The sequence below is a fragment of the Tamandua tetradactyla genome, chromosome 16 (genome assembly GCF_023851605.1).
Source record: "Tamandua tetradactyla isolate mTamTet1 chromosome 16, mTamTet1.pri, whole genome shotgun sequence".
In the NCBI taxonomy this organism is placed as follows: domain Eukaryota; kingdom Metazoa; phylum Chordata; class Mammalia; order Pilosa; family Myrmecophagidae; genus Tamandua; species Tamandua tetradactyla.
Genome location: NC_135342.1, coordinates 3505600 through 3524128, shown reverse-complemented (window position 1 = coordinate 3524128; position 18529 = coordinate 3505600). Strand labels below are relative to the sequence as shown.

The following is an 18529-nucleotide window of genomic DNA, read 5'->3' as shown; positions in this document are numbered from 1 at the left end:
TCTAAAAGTTAACATAGCAGAAGATGTTTGTGACCTAAGGAAAGAAAATATTTCCTTTCCAAAAAAAAAAACGCATTCACCAGAAAAGGTAAGTTACAGATTGAGAAAAATATATATATTTTCAGTATATATCCTTGAGTTGTATTCAAAATAAATATGTATAACTCCTACAAATTAATAACAGAAAGGCAGACAACCCAATAGAAAAATGAATGCAAGACTTGAATAAACAGTTTCCTTGAGAGAATATCCACATGTCCAATAAAAACTACTCAGCCCCACCAACCATCAGGTAAAGCAAGTCAAAACCACTACACAGCCACCAAAATGAGTGAAATTGGAAAGACTGTCCACAGCAAATGTTGGCAAGAGTGTGGAATAATTGGAGCCCCCATATTTTGCCCTTGGAAGTATAAATTGGAGCAGCTACTTCGAAAAACTGTGAGGATGAAACGGATTGAAAACATCTGTGCCCTCGGACCTAGCAATTAAGCTCCTACTATATATTCAACAGGTATGCATAAATATGTTTACCAAATGACATGTATGAGAATGCTATTAGGAGCATTATCCATATTATACAAGAAGTGGAAACAATCCAAATGTCCATCAGCCATATGATATACAAAATGATGGTGGTCGTTCACACAATTGAATACTATCCGGCAATGAAAATGAATGAAACGCTGCAATGCACATCGGTGTGGATTAACTTCACAGGCTCAACAGGCAGGTACAAAAGAATGCACCCTACAGTTCCATTTATCTGACTTCAAAAACAGGTAAAATTATTCTGTGTGATTGGAAATCAGGATAGAGGTTATCTTTTTTTTTTCTTTTACGTGGGCAGGCACCAGGAATCAAACCCAGGTCTCCAGCATGGCGGGCGAGAATGCTGCACTGAGCCACCTGGGCCACCCTAGAGGCTATCTTTTGAGAAGTGCAGAAGTAGTTTCCATGAGGGGGCATGAGCAGGGCTTTTGAGATAACAGTCATACTCTACTTCTTCATCTTGTGGTAATTTATAATTCATCAAGCTTTACATAACTTGTGATGCCCACACGTTTCTGATGCAATTATATAGTGATAAAAGTTAACTTAAAATGTTCATATGGCAATCTCAGGATGATGCAATCTCCAACTTATCCACAATGAGCTTTGGTTATATTTATAATACAAAATAAGTAGATTTTTTTAGCCAGCACATTCATTTGTGTACATTCCATATGACTGAATCTAATAAAGTGAAAGTTAGATATGGCATAAATGCATCAAAGAAATATAACAAAATTTTGAGAATGGTTTTCTCTAAGCTAAGCTGTTATATATAATTGTATATAATTTCTTAGCTTAGAGAAAAAATATATAATTTTTCAAAAGAGATTATATAAATATTTCTTTTATGGTGGAAAATAAATTTTTGTTGTTTCACACCAATTGATCTATTAATTCCACTCTAAGAATTTGTCTTGATGAAGTCAGACTAAAAGGGGATAAATATTTACATACAAGGATCTCCATTCAACATTATAACAGTGGCAAAATTAAAACAATCTAAAGGTACAACTATGAGAAGATAATTATGCTAATTAGTAAAACCAACGGTAAGATATTATACACATCATTTAGTCATTTTAGACTATTGTCAGTAAGAAAGTTATTTATAAAATGAAAACTAGGGCAGGCCATGGTGGCTTATCAGGCAGAGTTCCCGCCTGTCATGCTGGAGACCTGGGTTTGATTCCCAGTGCCTGCCCATGCCAAAAGAAAAAGAATAACTAATATTGTGTACTCCACTATTCCAATTCTGTAAGATTATGATATTGATTGATAATGTATCTATTTATGAACACACATACACATGCATATATGTCATAAGGTTAGGGGACTATATACGTGTATGTTTTTGTATATATACTGAGAAGGAGTGATATTGATTTCTCATTTATACTTTTTTCTATCTCTCCAATTTAAAGCAGCAATCATGAATTACCCAGGTAATTCCAATTTCAGGTTGTAACAAATATATTTAATGAAATGATTGACAGGACTTAGTGACTGATTAAAATTAGGACTACAACGAACTCCCCTCTGAGTTAAGCATTAACGTGCAGACTTCAGCACACGTGGATAGTGTTTCTGATACCTGAGGTGGGGAATTGAGAAGGAGAGAATGTAGGCGGAGACACTCATTGGATAACAAACAAGAATGCATGCTGTGTACCAGACCTGTATTGGGCACTGGAACTTAACATTTTGAATTGGATATGTTGAGTTTTACATGCACGTGGAGCATCCCACCGCAGGCCGTAGGTGATAATTGGAAGACTGGGTCTGGAGCTGAGAAGGCACCTGCCAGAAGCCATTTGGGAAGCATCAGCATGTGCTCGAGGGGAACATCAACATCAAGGGTGGTATAATCTAAGAGGACTGGTTCAGAGTCAGGACCGTGAGGAAAGCTGATACTGAAGAACGGGAGGCATAAATGAGCCAAACAGACCAGAAGTAAAAGTCAGGGTTAGGAGTTCATGGGGACTGAAGATAAGAGAGTTTTATGTAGATAATAGCTTGGACAAACAACAGCAGTAATAATTCGAGGGAATGGTTAGTAAAAGCCGATTTATTGTAATATAAAGAACCCCCACCACCACCATACGTGCGCGCGCACTCACACACACAGAATTATTGCTCCCAGGACAACCAGGGGAGGGCTGTATGCAGCCAGAGGTCCTGGGCACAGGTGTATGAAGTGTACAAGGAGTGTCCTCACCACCAAGTGGGGTGAGGGGTGGGAGAGGCGGATAGGAAGACTCAGAGCCTGCAGGTGCAGAAAGCAGGTGTTCTACTTCTACTCTGAGCATGGCCATTTGGAGCCCGTTGCATCCAATGACCAGAGATGACGTCACTGGCTCAGGATTCCCTACTGACCCTCACCACGTGGGTGTGGGGCTGGGCCTAACCTTTTTTTTCCCACCCAAGATTGCCAGTTGGCCCAGAAGTGGGATTTGAGCTTGGAGGTGAAGAATCCAGTCGGTGGGTACTTTCTCCTCTCTTGTTCCCAATGCCTTTCGTTCCCCCCTATTTTTTTCATTGCTGATTACAGCCTACTTATTGGGCCCTGTAACATGCCCCTGTGCCTCCTGTTAGGCTACTCAGAGACAGGGGTTCAAAGACCCCTTTGAATGAGTGAAGTCCCGTTTCCCCATTGTGCTCAAAAGGTCCACCTTTGAAATACATGAGTTTGTGGGAATCTGGGTAAGCCCTTCACCCTTTCCAGACTCTAAGTCTGAAATGGAGGGCAAAGTAGGGGTGCTATAACTCAGGTCAAGAACAGATAATCCCGGGACTGAGGGTGTTACTGTATCAATCGTGCTAATGGTAACTGGTCAACTTGATTCACCATTACTGAGGGGCTATGCAACATGGGGGTATCTTTCCTTTTATTAAGTGAGGAACCCCAGTGGTGGATAAACTAAATGTCTTTCCTGGGGTAATAAGTGGTGGAATCAATATTCGAACCTAGATCTAATTGATTTCAAGCACTTTAATCTTGCCTGCTTCTAGTGAACCATTCAAGACACCTGTGGAGACAGATGTACCAGGAGAGATAGGAAGTATAGAAGAAGGAAGGAAAGAGGCAAAGTGAAAGCTTTGGTAAGTCATTTGTCCTCAGAAGGTAAACTTGACTACCCAATTCTAATTTATATCACTCCAACCTACATCATTCCTGGGTTGGAATAATGTCCTTCACTCCACCCTGCCAGATTTCACAAGAGGAAGTGTCTATTTTAAGGTAATGCCACCACCTGGGTTCTAATTAGATCCACGTGTCCTTAGAGTTTTTCAGTCAGTTCCTGCTCTGTGATGGAATGGGAAAGAAAGAATGCTAAAATCAGGTAACTATTCTTTAAAGGTGTTCTCATGAAACAGAGAGCAAGTATATAGCTTCCCAGAATGTTGGCTTTCAACTCTGTCGAGTGGGGTCAATAACACTCTTTATATCTCAATGTTTATGTGAGGATTAGATGAGATGATGTAAGTCACTTCAGACGGTTACTTAGAAATGTTCTTTGTTCTTTCTCTTTAGCCTCCAACTTTTATTTATTCTTAGTTCTGTGTAAGGAAGTTTCTCAACCATCTAATCCTAAAAATAAACGAACTCTCCTCAGAACATACTGATTTCTTGACCTACCACTGAGGTTTCGCTCTTATTATTTCATCGTTCTGCTATTTTTCCTCTAACCTCTTCAGTGAATTGTTTGGTGGCAACATTTATTCAATTTGTGTGTATGTAAAAGTGTTTCTATATGGCAATCTTAAATTCATTCACTTTTAAATAATCTTTCTTTAACTGCTTAATCCAATCGTTGAAAGAGCCTCACCCACAGACACAGAAACTTAAACAATTAATTCTAAAATCTCAATGTGACCCCAGCAGCAGCTTAAATCTGAGCACCCTTTTACCTAGAATACTCCTTCACTTGGAGTCTTGCTTCCAGAATGTGATTAGTAGACCAGATTATGGTTAAAATTCGCATGCGTGCCCTACACCAGTCCTTTAGCTGAATGCTTTGCTTGTTAACCTCACAGAAACCCTCGGAAATTTAGGTACTCTAGTTCCAATTTTCCAGAAAAGGAAACTCAGAGAGGTTCAGTCACTTGTCCAAAGGGACATATCTGAACTTCAACTTGGAGCTGTTACTCTGATCTGGGAGCCTGTGGTACCTGTAACCATAGAAATATATTCCCTCTCATTGAATTATCTATGTAGAATCTGTACTTATAGCCTCGGGACTATGAGTGCACTGGTCTAACTGGCTGTGCTAACTGCCATCTGCTACGATAATGTTAATAACAATTCATTGGAGTAGGACATGATCTGGGGTAGAAAGAAAAAAATGGGAGGATGCAGGAAATAGCTATTATCTTCTCGAGGTGGTTGTTCAGTCCATAACAATTGTCCAGTGAGTGCTACCTCTAAACTGTTTCGGGAGATACCCCTCATAAAAGAGGTGTTCATGATAACCCATCTCCTACGTACCAGGGAGAAACTCCTACACACACTGACCAGGTTATCTCTTATAACAGCATTTGAAGTAGTCAAACTTGTGAAATATAGAATTTTGCCATGATAATATCTCTAGTTTTCCAGAGTTTTTTTTCCCCTCCAATGAGATTCTTCTTTTAATGTTTTCTTCCGTATTTTAAACTCTTAATTTCAATTTCTCTATATCCTAGTGCTTTGGCTTTCTGATAATAAATGAGGTAATTTTAGCAAACCCCTCTTTAAAATTCCCCATATATAGAATGGCAGGCAGGAGGAACTAAGGGCCAGTTAACCTCTTTAGATCAAAGGAACAGAAAGCAGATAATCCAGGTCTCTAAACAAAAAAGAGAAAAAGCAGTCACAGCAACAAATAACAGCCGTTGGCAGAATTTCTCTATTGCAGATGGATTATATCTTGGTGGGAAGCTTCCAATACCAGGAAGAAGGCTAGAAAGCATACTGTGTTCTAGAGGTCAGGAGAGAACCACTATAAATGCATGATTGTCACACAAGATAACTTTCACTCCAATATTGCTCCTCAGAAAACAACAAGATGCCATTTCAGTTCTTGAAATGTTTTATTACATAGTATCCCTTTAATTACTTTGCTTTGTGCCACAGATTAATGTTTTGGGAAGATCAGATTAACCTAAAATGACTGAATAGTATCGGCTGTCTCTTTAGAGGTTATGTAATCATGAAAGGAAATTTAGGATAGGTTTTAAGAAATACCCCTGAGGCATAATTAACAAGTGCAAAGTTTTGATATCATAGACCACCCTTCTAGATGACTTTGAGAAGCAACGTATGGCAGGAGTTGTGAATGTACAGTTACTGAACAAGTTGAGTAGGGCTTCAAGGGCTGGAGGCAAGAAAGAGAAGCTGTTCTACCGGTTCTAATGCTGGACAACCAGGAATTTACTGGGATAAAGGTTTCCCATGGCAGCATGGCCATGGGTCAAAAAGTGCTGGATCTACTCTTTGAAACATCTGAAGGTCATGAAAAACAGTTACAGATTGCAGGAGACTAGGGACATATGTTGAGTGAATGCAACATGGTATTCTGGATTAGATCCTGGACATTTTGGGGGGAGGGGAAATAGTGAAATCCAAATACAATTGACAGTTGAGGAATAGTGTCAAACCAATGTTAGTTTCCTTCCTTTGATAAGGGGGCAAAATCATTAAGCATGCCCTAAATTGAATGTTTCAGCATCAATAATAGGCTAACTTAAAAATAAAATGCCATTGCCTTTTCAATTTAATAGCAAGTTCTGGAGTTGTGCTCCTCCAAGCTGGGTTCTACTTTTACTGGACCCTTGTAGCATATGAGAATCTCAGGCCCCAACCCAGATCTGCTGAATCAGAATCTGCATTTTGACAAGACCCCAGGATACTTGTACATTTTTCAGAATTGCTGAATCAGCAGTACTCCCAACAACCAAGATGTGTCATCTCCCTTCTGTGTTAAGTCCAATTGCCACACAATCAGTGCAGAATCCATGTACATTTTTTGTGTATGCCTTGTATCTTCCTAATTCAGAGTGATTTTACCATTGTTTCAAAATAAAAAATTGATTTAATAGAGTCTAGTCTTTTTATAAAAGCTTTAAGATAATTCATGTACCCTACAATCCACATTTGAAGGGTACAATTCAGTGGTTTTGGTATATTCAGAGTTTATAAGCCATCACCACAACTGATTTTAGAACATTTTCAATACCTGCTATTAGTGACTCTTCAACTCTCTGAGTCCTGGACAAATACTCACCTACTCTCTGTCTCTAAAGATTTGCCTATTCTGGACACTTGCTATAGATAGAATCACACAATTTAAGATCTCTTGTGACTGACTTCTTTCACTTAGCATAATATTTTCAAGGTTCATCCAAGTTGCATGACATAATCATATTTCATTCCTTTTTGTTGCTGAATAATACTCTGTTGCATAACTATACACATTTCATTTCTCCATTCATTGGATTATATTTTTGTGTTTCTATGTCTTGACTATTATGAATAATGCTGTCATGAACTTTCATGCGCAAATTTTTGTGCAGACATGTTTTCATTTTTCTTGTGTATATTGCTGGGTATAGAATTGCTGATTCATTTGGTAACTCTGTTTAAACTTTAGAGGAACTGCCAGTCTGTTTCCTAAAGCAGCTGCATCATCTTATCTTCCCACCAACAGTAAATGAGTCCAATGTCTCTACAGCCTCACCAATGCTTGTTATCTGTCTCTTTTTATTCTCACCTAGTAGGTGAAAAATGGTATCTCACTGTGGTTTTGACTAACCCATTTCCCTGATGGCTGCTGATGTTGATATGTTTATTGACTATGCATATCCCTTCTTTGGCAAAGGTCTTCAGTTTGTTTACCCACTTTCATTGGGTTGTCATTTTATTGTTGCTATAAGAAATCTAGACACAAGTCTCTTATCAGGTATATGACTTGTAAATACTTTTCAGTTTGTTTTTACACTAAAGCTGTTTACTATTTTTATGTAACTCACTGTTAACAGGAACAATGAGAATCAACTGGCTTGTAGAAATGGAAGGAACCTGTTTTCCAGTTTTCTTGAGTATTGCCAAGAAGAGCAATTCAATACTGACAAATTTATTGAATCTTACTCTATACCAGCTGCTGCTATAGCAACTCGAAATACAGGCAACAAACTATAATGAAGCTTATATTCTGGTTATAGGATAAATAGACACATATAATGATAGGTAATATGTCTTAAAGAATCATTAACTGTGAATTGGGCTTCGGTCAGTACATATCACAAAGGGAATAGAAAATGTTGGTCATCTAGCAAGTTGCTTGAAGTTAATTGTATGCATGAACGTGAGAATTTCCTGGGAAGATTCCCTTTTCAGTCTTATCACTTTTCCCATAGGTCCTACTTGTTCCATATCACCAACGTTTCTGCTTTTCTACCAAAACTTGACCTCTCCACCTTTCATCGAGATGGAAGACATTAAATTACCCTCCTTTTCCATCTATGGGCTGCAGTGGTGTTTCAAGGAGCTAGACAAAGAAGAGTTTCAGAGATTCAAAGAATTACTAATGGAAGAAACTTCAGAACTGGTGAAAGGCCACTTTCCACGGTTCGAGGTGATGAATGCCAACACAGAAGAGCTGGCATGCCTCTTGCATGAATATTATATAGTATCTCTTGCTTGGGAGGTGACTATTAACATCTTTGAAAAGATGAACCTATCAGAACTCTCTGAGAAGGCAAAGGATGAGATGAAAAGTAAGTAATCCTTTGGGCAAATCTAGGGATGGGGGAAAGGTGTGATCACAAATCCTTCCAATGGGGAACAATTCACTGTTCTTTAATGGGGTCCACCTCTATTGTATGAGTCTGAACTGTGCGAAGTAACTCATTGGTCATCTTTTCTGGTGAGAAATTACAGTAGTGTCTGGCCTATGAAACAATGAGGGAGAAGAAATAGGTGGATGTACTTTCCATCTGGACAGAATGAGGTTGGATAGAGGGGATTTGGAGTCTTCAGTTTTAAATTAAGGTTCTAAAGCTACCACTTTATTTACCACTGCAAATAAAGCCCAAACTGTCTTCTGTTTCCACATAGATCTACTTGTTTTTTTTTTTTGAAGTTCAGAAGGGACAGCTGCCCTTCAAGTCCTTTGCAGCTCTATATGCTGAGCCACATCTAAGTGACTTCAATGTGGAGGTGTCTCTGTAATCTCAAGGGCCCATTTCTAAATAAATCTTCAGTCCACAGTTGAAGAAGGAGATTTTTCCTGACGAAGTTGTTTTTTTAAAAAAAAAAAAAAACCACTTGCTATTTATGTGACCTTGAGCAAATTCCCTACCTGTTCTGTCCCATGGATTCCACATCTTAGAACAGGAACTGTTCTGTATGGAAAGTAATTAACTCATTTTTTGAGAAAACGGTGTAGTTGTGTGGTTGGGGTGTATCCCTTCTTTTTTAGCCCAGGCGGAAGGACTGAGGTTCAAGACACTGATTGAAATCTTGGCCTTCCACTCAGATTGTCGGTGCCTAACAGTGGGCCTATATTAGGTTGTGTGATTGATTATCTTAGGATAAAAGTTTAGGATAAAAGCAGTGTGTGTTGTTTTTTTGGTTTTTGTTTTTTTGTGTTTTTTTAAAAAACAACTTCGTCAGGAAAAATCTCCTTCTTCAACTGTGGACTGAAGATTTATTTAGAAATGGGCCCTTGAGATTACAGAGACACCTCCACATTGAAGTCACGTAGATGTGGCTCAGCATATAGAACTGCAAAGGACTTGAAGGGCAGCTGTCCCTTCTGAACTTCAAAAAAAAAAAAGTAGATCTATGTGGAAACAGAAGACAGTTTGGGCTTTATTTGCAGAAAATTAGGGTTAGAAAGTCAAGTGATAGCTGATATTTGAGTCAGTTCTGCAGATTAGAAACTGGGCTGAATTCCTCATTTTCCCTGCCATTGATTCTCAAAGCCACCCAATGAAGTAGGCTCCCCATGGCAGAAGCTAAGTAGAGGCTCTGCCAGGCTTTATAAGCTGATAATTTTATTAGTTAATAAATGAAAAAAATGGAATTCATTATCTGACATTAATTTAACATGTTTAAATCTTCATATGTTATATGCAGAGATTTATATCTTTCAATACAGTCGGGGAGAGAGAGAAATGGTCAATTTTTAAAATGGTGGTAGGAAAAATGCAAGAGAGGTTAGTATTCCAGACTAGGAGGAGTGGAAGTCTAGAATCACTTCCTGGAAGAAGCAAGCTTTAGTCTGAGAGGTGAATGAAAAGGAGTTAGCCAAGTTAACTGGGGCATGGGAGAGAACATTCTGAACAGAAGGTAGCATAAATAAAGCCTTGCGACTTGACCAATGGGCTTGGCTCAACTCTGGAGAATGGGTGGAAGTGTGGCAGGAGATGAAGCTGGAAAGATGGATTAGAAGCCAGGCAATACAGAATCTTAAGCAAATTTCATGGCAACTTTAAGCAAATTTTAAAGATAAAAATGATACTTGCATTTTTTTTAAAAGATCACTGCCGCTAAAGAAAGTAGCCCAGAAGGGTTCATAAATAGATGTGAAGAATCCATTCAGGGGGCGGGCCACGGTGGTTCAGCAGGCAAGAATGCTTGCCTGCCATGCCAGAGGACCCTGGTGCGATTCCTGGTGCCTGCCCATGTCAAAAAGAAAAAAAAAAAAAAGAATCCATTCAGGAATCTATTCTAGTATCCTAGGTGTCAAATGAACTTAGTCTGGGCTATTGGTAGTTATAGAAAGAAGTAGCAATGGAGTCAGAAGATGTATAGGAAGAAGACATAAGTTTTTGAGGACTAAACAAAGAGACAATGTGATGTCAAGAATAATATCCAAGTTTATTGGATGAGAAACTGGGTGGATGGGGAACCCTGGAAGAGATGTTAGCTTGCGGCAAGTAAACCTTGGGAGGAACAGTCAGTGTTGGATCTCTCAAGTTAAAGATACCTGCATTTGGATAACTCACAGTATAAAGTGAGCAGTTGGCAATGGGGTCAGAAGTACAAGAGAGGTGTTTAGGATGACTCTTGAACATAAACTCTTAAGCATGTGCTGTCTCATTATGTAACTTATCTAAGGTGGATAAACAGCAAATTGTGCCCATATTTTGTATGTACATGTTCAAAACTACAGCATTCTTCTCTGTGAATTTCTGCTTCAAGATCTTGATGGCATGTGAGGATCTGACTTCATTTTCTTTGACAGGCTTGTCTTGGAATAAAGGCTGAGATCCTGAAGCTCTCTTGGTTCCCCTGGGTAACTTGAGCCAGGAGGAGGCACTCAACCCTGTTTGGGGGAATTCCTGTAACTTTGAGATCAGTCTCTCTTTTGCTCTCTATTACAGAATACACACAGGATGAAAAACTGGAGGATTCTGAACCAATAGGGATTGACCAAGAACCAAACAACGAAGTGATGCCAGGTTAGTGTGAGGTTGTGGAAAAATGGTTATGCTTCTTGGTGAATGCTTAGTGGCACATCTAGGACTAGAGCCGTGACTTCTAATAGGCCAGTGTTCTTTCTAGTCCACAACCCTATAACTAGCTAACCAGATGGACTCTGAGGATCTGGTAATCTGGTTCTAGGCCAAGTACGAAAGAGATTCTAATCTTAAGGTTTCTTTACAACTCATGTCATCTCTGGTTTGGGCATGTGCACAATCCTACTGGGAGCATTCTCTCCTAATAATATGCTTTGGAGGCTTTGGTGGGGAGAACCAGATGGTGTGAAGCCAGATTCAATAATATTACCCAAGTATTTGAACACTGACTGCTTATCAGCCAGTGAAAGGTATACTTGTAATACATCTACAGACCAAGTACACAGAGATCCCAGTGCTTGTGACACACTTCAGTAGGGAAGAGAAGAAACACACCAGCACAATAAGATCAAATCAGTGAAAACAAGACAGAGAAAAAGAGGCTTGGATAGACAGCATACATTCCCTACTATTATCCACATTGTCACAGATATCTAACCTTCTAGCAGCCAGTGTTGGCATGAGATCTAGCACCTAAAAAGAGTTCAAATCAACCTTATTTGGATGCAACTTTGAACCAACGGTAGAAGGAAAGCATCCTCAAAGCTCACGTCTGAGGAATTGACATCTGAGCCAGTCTCAGAATCCCAAAAGTCATAAGTTGCTCAAAATCTAGTGTAAATCTAGGTTTTCATTATATGCTGTTATTCAAGTGACACAGTTGTATCTTATAAATGTAATGCATTTCTAAGTCCTGACTTAGATGGTTTGAAATAGAGACACTAACAAACTAATCTTAGCAGTAGGACCAGAACAAAATTTCCAAAGGCAAGGATCTGATCCTCAGTCACATTGGAGAAAGCCTCTAAATTGCCATGGAAGAAGAGTGCTACCACTTCTTCAGAACATAGGGTCAAGCACTGTGCAGAGGGCTTTATTTTATAATTCCCAGAAGAACTCCATGTTTCAAGAACTGTCATTCAAGTCGTCCAGTAAGAAAACTGAGACCAAGAGGCTGAGTAGCAGCACGCCAAAACCTACGGGTCTAAACAAAGGTAGAACTGGGCTTGTGCCCAGGAGACCTGACTCCAGTACATGAGAGCTTAACCAGTAGCCTATATTGCCTCATTTGATGACCTGATAAAAACCATACTGTGAATAAGTAGAATATGGCTATAAAAATTCTTCTGACAGGGTCCAGTATTTATTCAACTCCATCTCCCTAACACCCCCATCCTTCTCACTGATTTATCTTCCATTAGCTATGTAACTAGTTAGTAACAAGCCAAGAGAGTCAAAGAATAAGGTAGCAAGGTGAGGCAAGTTGGAACAAATAAGGTGGCAAGTCTAGTAATTTGACTAAAATCTCACAAGTAGTAAGATATTTCACTCCTAAACACTAGATTTTATCCCCATGTTTTAATGGCTTGCCCACAACTCTCCAAAGATAAAGAAAAGCAGTGAGACCAGAGCCCATACCTTCTAATTGTGGATACACTGCTCGTTGTAGTAGCACATTCCATCCCTCTGGCTGAGCTAGTGGCTGTCATGTTCCAAACAGAACACAGGTGATGAAAACTGCCATTACAAAGCTTATCTCATGGATTTTTGTGGGTATCTGGCATCTGAGTTGGATAACTCCCATAAATATGTTGAGCTTGACTCTTCCCCTCTCTTTTGCAGAAAGTTTATCAGCTATAGAACAAGATGGTGCCGGAACAGCAGATACCATAGAAGAACTAGGTAAAACATCTGATTTGTTAGCATTTGCATGTATTTTTGCCCTACCAGAATGGAGCTAGGTAAAAGAAGATGGAGGAGCTGAGATGTCAGAGGACTTCACTTGCCTTCCATTCACCCTCGTGGGCTCTGGTGTAGGTCCCTTCCCTGAGAACTCACCAAAGTCGCTGTGGACAAAGCCATGCATATTTCCTGTGATCTCCAGGGAATCTTTTTGAAGATAAATTCTAAAGACTCTATAATTCCAGTGAACTGGCCATCAGGCACAAGCTTGTTTGAAGAGTCTAAACCTAGGGCCAAGAATAGTCAACTACCTTGTTAAAATTACTTTAGTAATAATTTTCTTAATTCTTCCTGTCAACAAATACTTAGTGGATACCTGCCATTTGAAAAACTGGCGAGAATCTAGTAGTAAGAAAAATAGTTTTTACCTTCAGGGGATTTATAGTCTAGATTTATATGTTAATTGTATCAAAGATATGAAATGAAGGCATCCAAGGTACTAAGACTGTGTCAAAGTGAGATCAGGCTTCCCTGAAGAAACATTGCTTGAGATTTTTGAGATATAATTCACATACCATAAAGTTCACCCATTTCAAGTGTACAATTCAGTGGTTCCTACGGTGGCTGCGCCATTTTACAGTTTCATCAGTAACCCACAAGGGTTCCAATTTCTCCACATCCTCATCAACACTTACCTTCTGTTTTTAGTTAAATAGCCCTTTTAGTAGGTGTGATGTAATATCTTGTGGTTTGGATTTACATTTTCCTAATGACTAATGATACTGAGCATCTTTTCATGTGCTTTTTGGCCATTTGTGTATCTTCTTTAGAGAAATTTCTCTTCAAGTCCTTAGCCCACTTTTTAACTGGGTTTCTTTTTAGTTGTTGTTGGTTTGTAGGAGTACTTTGTATATTCTAGATATTCTACTCAGATACATAATTTGCAACTATTTTCTCCCACTTTGTAGGTTCTTTTCAATTTCTTGATAATGTCAACTACCTTCAAAATTAAATAGTGATTTTTAATTTTGGTGTAGTTCAATTTATCTATTTTTGTGGCTCATATTTTTAGAGTCATTATCTAAGATTGATTGCCAAATCCAAAGTCATAAAGATTTCCCCATTTTCTTCTACAGTTTGTGTTTTTTTTACTCTTATATTAAGGTCACTGATACATTTTGAGCTAATGTTTATATATGGCCTGGGGTAGGGATCCAACTTCATTCTTTTGCATGTAGCTACCCAGTTTGTTCAGCATCATTTGTTGAAGAGACTATTCTTTCCCCAGAGTAGACATGGCATCCTTGTCAAAAATCAATTTGCCATAGATGTATGTGTTGAAATGAGTATTTAATGCACTGAATTTGAAATCCCCTTGACCCTTTAAGGCAGTAAGTTAGACATAACAGCCAAGATTTTATGGAGGAAGTCGGTATTGGAGAGAGAGATTTGGAACTCCTCAACACAGATATAATTAAACGCATGGATGAGGAAGAGGTTGGTGAAGAAGAGACAAAGAGGGTCTTAGTTCAATTGCAGACTGCCTTCCTGGTGTTTCCCTATTGCCGTAAAAACCTACAGCCTACTAGCATAGCATCCTCTGGCTGAGGAAAATGCACAAGTCTGGGTGCCATGAATAGAGGTTATTAGAATCTCAGGAGCTGCTTCCTGTTGTTTTAAAACAAAATTTGTAAATGGCTTTCCCCAATATAAGAGTTAGAACTGATATGTAAAGTTTTTGTATAAAGTTAGTTATCAGCCTATATATTTGTGCAGAGAGAATCTTGCTAACTCTGTCATTTTAAAGGTAATGTGGTACCACCAAACCTAAGGCCCTGGAATATTCTTTCATGCTCATTTAGTGCCTATTATGTGTCAGAGACTGTTGAATAGACTAGAACTACAGAGGTAAAAAGACAAGGTCCTTTTCTCATGGAGCTTACATTGTAAGCTAGGGGCTAGACAATTGAATATATACAAGTATTAAAGTTTATGATTGGGATGAAAAACAAAACAGGGTAGTGTAAGAGAATTATGGTCTATAATGATAATCAGTGCAACTTATAATTTTTGCCAGGCCCTGTGCTAATGTTGAATGTAATTTCTGAACAGTTTTATCCACACACCGTATAATCATGTACAGTCGATGGCTCTTGGTATAGAGTTGTGCGTTCATCACCACGATCAATTTGAGAACATTCTTGTTGCTCAGAAATACATATGCATACCCCTTGTACTCCCCTATTGTTGAGACTTAGCATTGGTGCGGTGCCTTTCTTACAATTAATGCAAGAATAGTAGAACGTTGCTGTCCACTGAAGTCCACAGTGTATGTTGGTTGTGTTTTCCCCCGTATACCACCTTATTAACTGCACGTTCTTCTCCAACACAAGCCTATGAGATGTTACTTTCATAGGTGAGGAAATTGAGGCCCAGAGAATGAGGCAACTTATCACAAGCCTTGAGATGTTACTTTCATAGGTGGGGAAATTGAGGCCCAGAGAAGAAGGCAACTTATCCCAAATTATATAGATACTACCCAGTAGAGCTTGGAATTCCTGGCAGGATCTGTCCTGCTTCGGATTTTCATACTGCTTATCTCATGGGTTTAGAGCAGTGCTGTCCAGTGAAACTTTCTGTGATCATGAAAATATTACTTGATTCACTGTCCAATATGGCAGACCACTGAGCCATTGAAATGTCCTCATGCACTTGAAATGGGTCCCGAGGAACTATATCTTTAATTTTATTCCACTTTAGCTCATTTAAATACCCACAACTGACTGTATTGAATGAGCAGGCTTAGCATCCTCAGCTCCCCCAGCATTCTGCCTTTCAGAAACTACATAGTTTCATTTCACAAATGATTGGTGTCTCCAGTGGAGATACTGTAGATGCAACAGTGAATAAGAAAGTCCTGCTTGGAGTCTATAGGGGGAAATGGACAATAAGCCAACAAAAGTAATACACAATGTCAGCTATTGTGTGCCAATCACAGATATCAGCTTAGAAACAAGCTGAAGATGGAGCCTCTGTAGGCTCATCCTAAACTTTTGAGGACGTCATCTTGGAAGATGGATGTGTGCTCCTTAAAGGTACATTGCTGACAGAACTATGTGTGTTGGCCACGTGCCTGACAATCCACTGATTCTGGGGCGGGGTTGTTGTTGTTTTTATTTTTTTGATAACTAAAATCTAGGCTTTCTTCAAACTGTTCCCTATGTGCACGTGCGTGTGTGTGTGTTTTTCTTACCCTCTCGTCTCCAATTTAGGCCAGTGGAATTACAAGCAACATGTGATTACTAAATTCTCCACGGACGTGGACATCACCTTCACGTTCGAAGAATCTGTAACCCACTGGCCACAGACAAAAATTTTGGTCGACGCCTTTCACCCAGATGGGTGCAGCTCACGGCCTCTCACGGTGGTCCTGCATGGAAAATCCGGAACTGGAAAGTCAGTTTTGGCCAGGAGGGTCATGCTGTACTGGGCGCAAGATCAACTTTACAAGGACATGTTCTCCTACATCTTCTTTCTCCATGCCAGAGAGATGCAGTGGCTCGGGGAGGGAAGTTTTGCTGAGCTGATTTCCAGGGAGTGGCCAGACTCCAAGGCTCCAGTGTCAGAGATCATGTCCCAGCCACAGAAGCTCCTGTTCATCCTGGACAGCTTCGATGACCTGAGCTTCATCATCAAAGATAGTGACGAGAGGATCTGTAGGGACTGGGCTGAGAAGCAGCCGATGTCCGTCCTGATGAGTAGCCTCCTGAAGAAGGCCCTCCTCCCAGAGTGTTCCTTAATGATTACGATCAGAGACGTGGGCTTAGGAAAGCTCAAGTCGGTGATCAGGTCACCCCGGTACCTGTTAGTTGGGGGAATCTCGGTGGAACATAGGATTAAGATGATCTCTGAGCAGATTAAGGATGAGCAACTGAAGTTACAAATCTTAAACTCGGTGATGGATAATGACCAGCTGTTCGATAATTGCCAGGTTTTTGCTGTGTGCTCGATGATCTGCACGGCTCTGCAGGAGGTGGCACAAAGCGATCTTTCCCCCACTTGCCAAACGCTCACAAGCTTATACACCACTTTCATGTTCCAACAGCTCACCCCACGGGACAAAGTGCAGCGCTGTCTCAACCCCAAAGAAAAAGCCATCTTGAAGGGCCTGTGTCATATGGCTTTGGAGGGAGTGTGGCATATGAAGTTTGTATTTTACAGGGACGACCTGAGTTTTTACAGGCTGGAGGAGTCCGAGCTCTCCTCCCTATTTCACATGAAAATCCTTCCCCAGGATATCCTTGACAAGAGATGTTACACCTTCTTTCACCTCAGCTTCCAGGAGTTCTGTGCTGCCTTGTACTATGTCCTAGAGGGAATGGAAGAAGACTGTGATCCATACCACCTGTCCATTGGGAATGCAAAGAGCCTGATGGACCTTAAAAGAATTGGCTTTAATCCCCACTTGCTTCAGATGAAGCGGTTCTTGTTCGGCCTCATGAACAAGAAGTCCATGAGGAAATTGGAGGTGCTGCTTGGGTGCCATGTCCCCCTGGTGATCAGGCAGGAGCTTCTGCAATGGGTCTCTCTGTTAGGTAGGCAGGCCAAGGCCACCTTGCCACTAGATGTCCTGGACTCCTTCCACTGCCTTTATGAGACTCAAGATGAAGAGTTTGTTCGCTTGGCATTGGAACCTTTCCAGGAAGTGTGGCTTCCAATCAACCAGCAGATGGACTTGCTCGTGTCTTCTTTCTGTCTCCAGTATTGTCAGCATTTGCAGAAAATTCGACTGAGTGTCAAAGAAATCTTCTTGAAGGATGAGATCACTGAGACCCAGCACGTGAACCCCAATGGGTGAGTATCCCACTGCTGCACTCTCTTTCTAAGCCAGATGCTTGTCGGCTGTACCCCTGTTGTCTGTGTCTAACGTGATTTCCAAAGATGTCAGGATCCCAGATGATTGTTTTAGAATGTCACACCCAGAAGCTATCCAGCTGTCTAAAATGGCAGGACCTGAATCTGGCTAATCGTCAATACTTGGAAAAGCTATTTGAAAATAAGTGAGCCCTATCCAAGATTATTAAAGGAGAAATCTCAGTTGAAACCTGAGGATATAAACTTTTTTAAAAGCCCCTCACATTGATCTGCACACTTGGGTTTATGTCTTGCTTGTGTAGAGCTGAGTCTAGAGCAGTGCTGTCCAACAGAACTTTCTGTAATCCTGGAAGTCCAATGTGACAACCACTAGCCACAGGCGCCAATGAGACCTTGAAATGTGGCTGATACAACTGAAAAGCTGTCTTTGGTTTGATTCTATTTTAACTAACTTAAGTAGCCATGAGTGGCTAGCACTTACTGTGTAGAATGATGCAGGTCTGGAAAATGTGCTTTGTTCAACTATCTGAATATCTGCCCTCCTATTACCCATCTAGTACACTGGTCAAGAGGATGACCAGATGTCTGTCTGCTGGTATTTAAATCCCAAGTCTTCTATTTCCTAGTACCGTGGCCTTGAGCAAGTTACTCAACTGTTCTGTGCCTCGGTTTTCTCATCTGTAAGACAAAGGTATTTAGCATCTACCTATTGGGCTGTTAGGAGAAAATGAGTATATAGGGGAAGCATTTATGAACTATGCCTGGCAATAAGCTGATACAGAATTATCTTCAGGTAATACTCAGAGCTACATCTACCACTGGTTTATACTGGTTAAGAGCATTGGGCAAACTT

At 40.1% G+C, this 18529-nt stretch overlaps 1 protein-coding gene across 1 annotated transcript in view; it reads left to right on the top strand.

The window, feature by feature from the left end:
* The first annotated feature begins 1984 nt into the window (after positions 1 to 1984).
* Positions 1985 to 18529, top strand: part of NLRP5 (NLR family pyrin domain containing 5) — a 35241-nt gene continuing 18696 nt past the window's right edge. Inside the window, exons 1-5 of the mRNA XM_077133375.1 lie at positions 1985 to 1997; positions 2980 to 3033; positions 7951 to 8310; positions 10924 to 11001; positions 16074 to 17655. Coding sequence (XP_076989490.1) covers positions 1985 to 1997; positions 2980 to 3033; positions 7951 to 8310; positions 10924 to 11001; positions 16074 to 17655 — 2087 coding nt within the window. The remainder of the gene's footprint in view (positions 1998 to 2979; positions 3034 to 7950; positions 8311 to 10923; positions 11002 to 16073; positions 17656 to 18529) is intronic.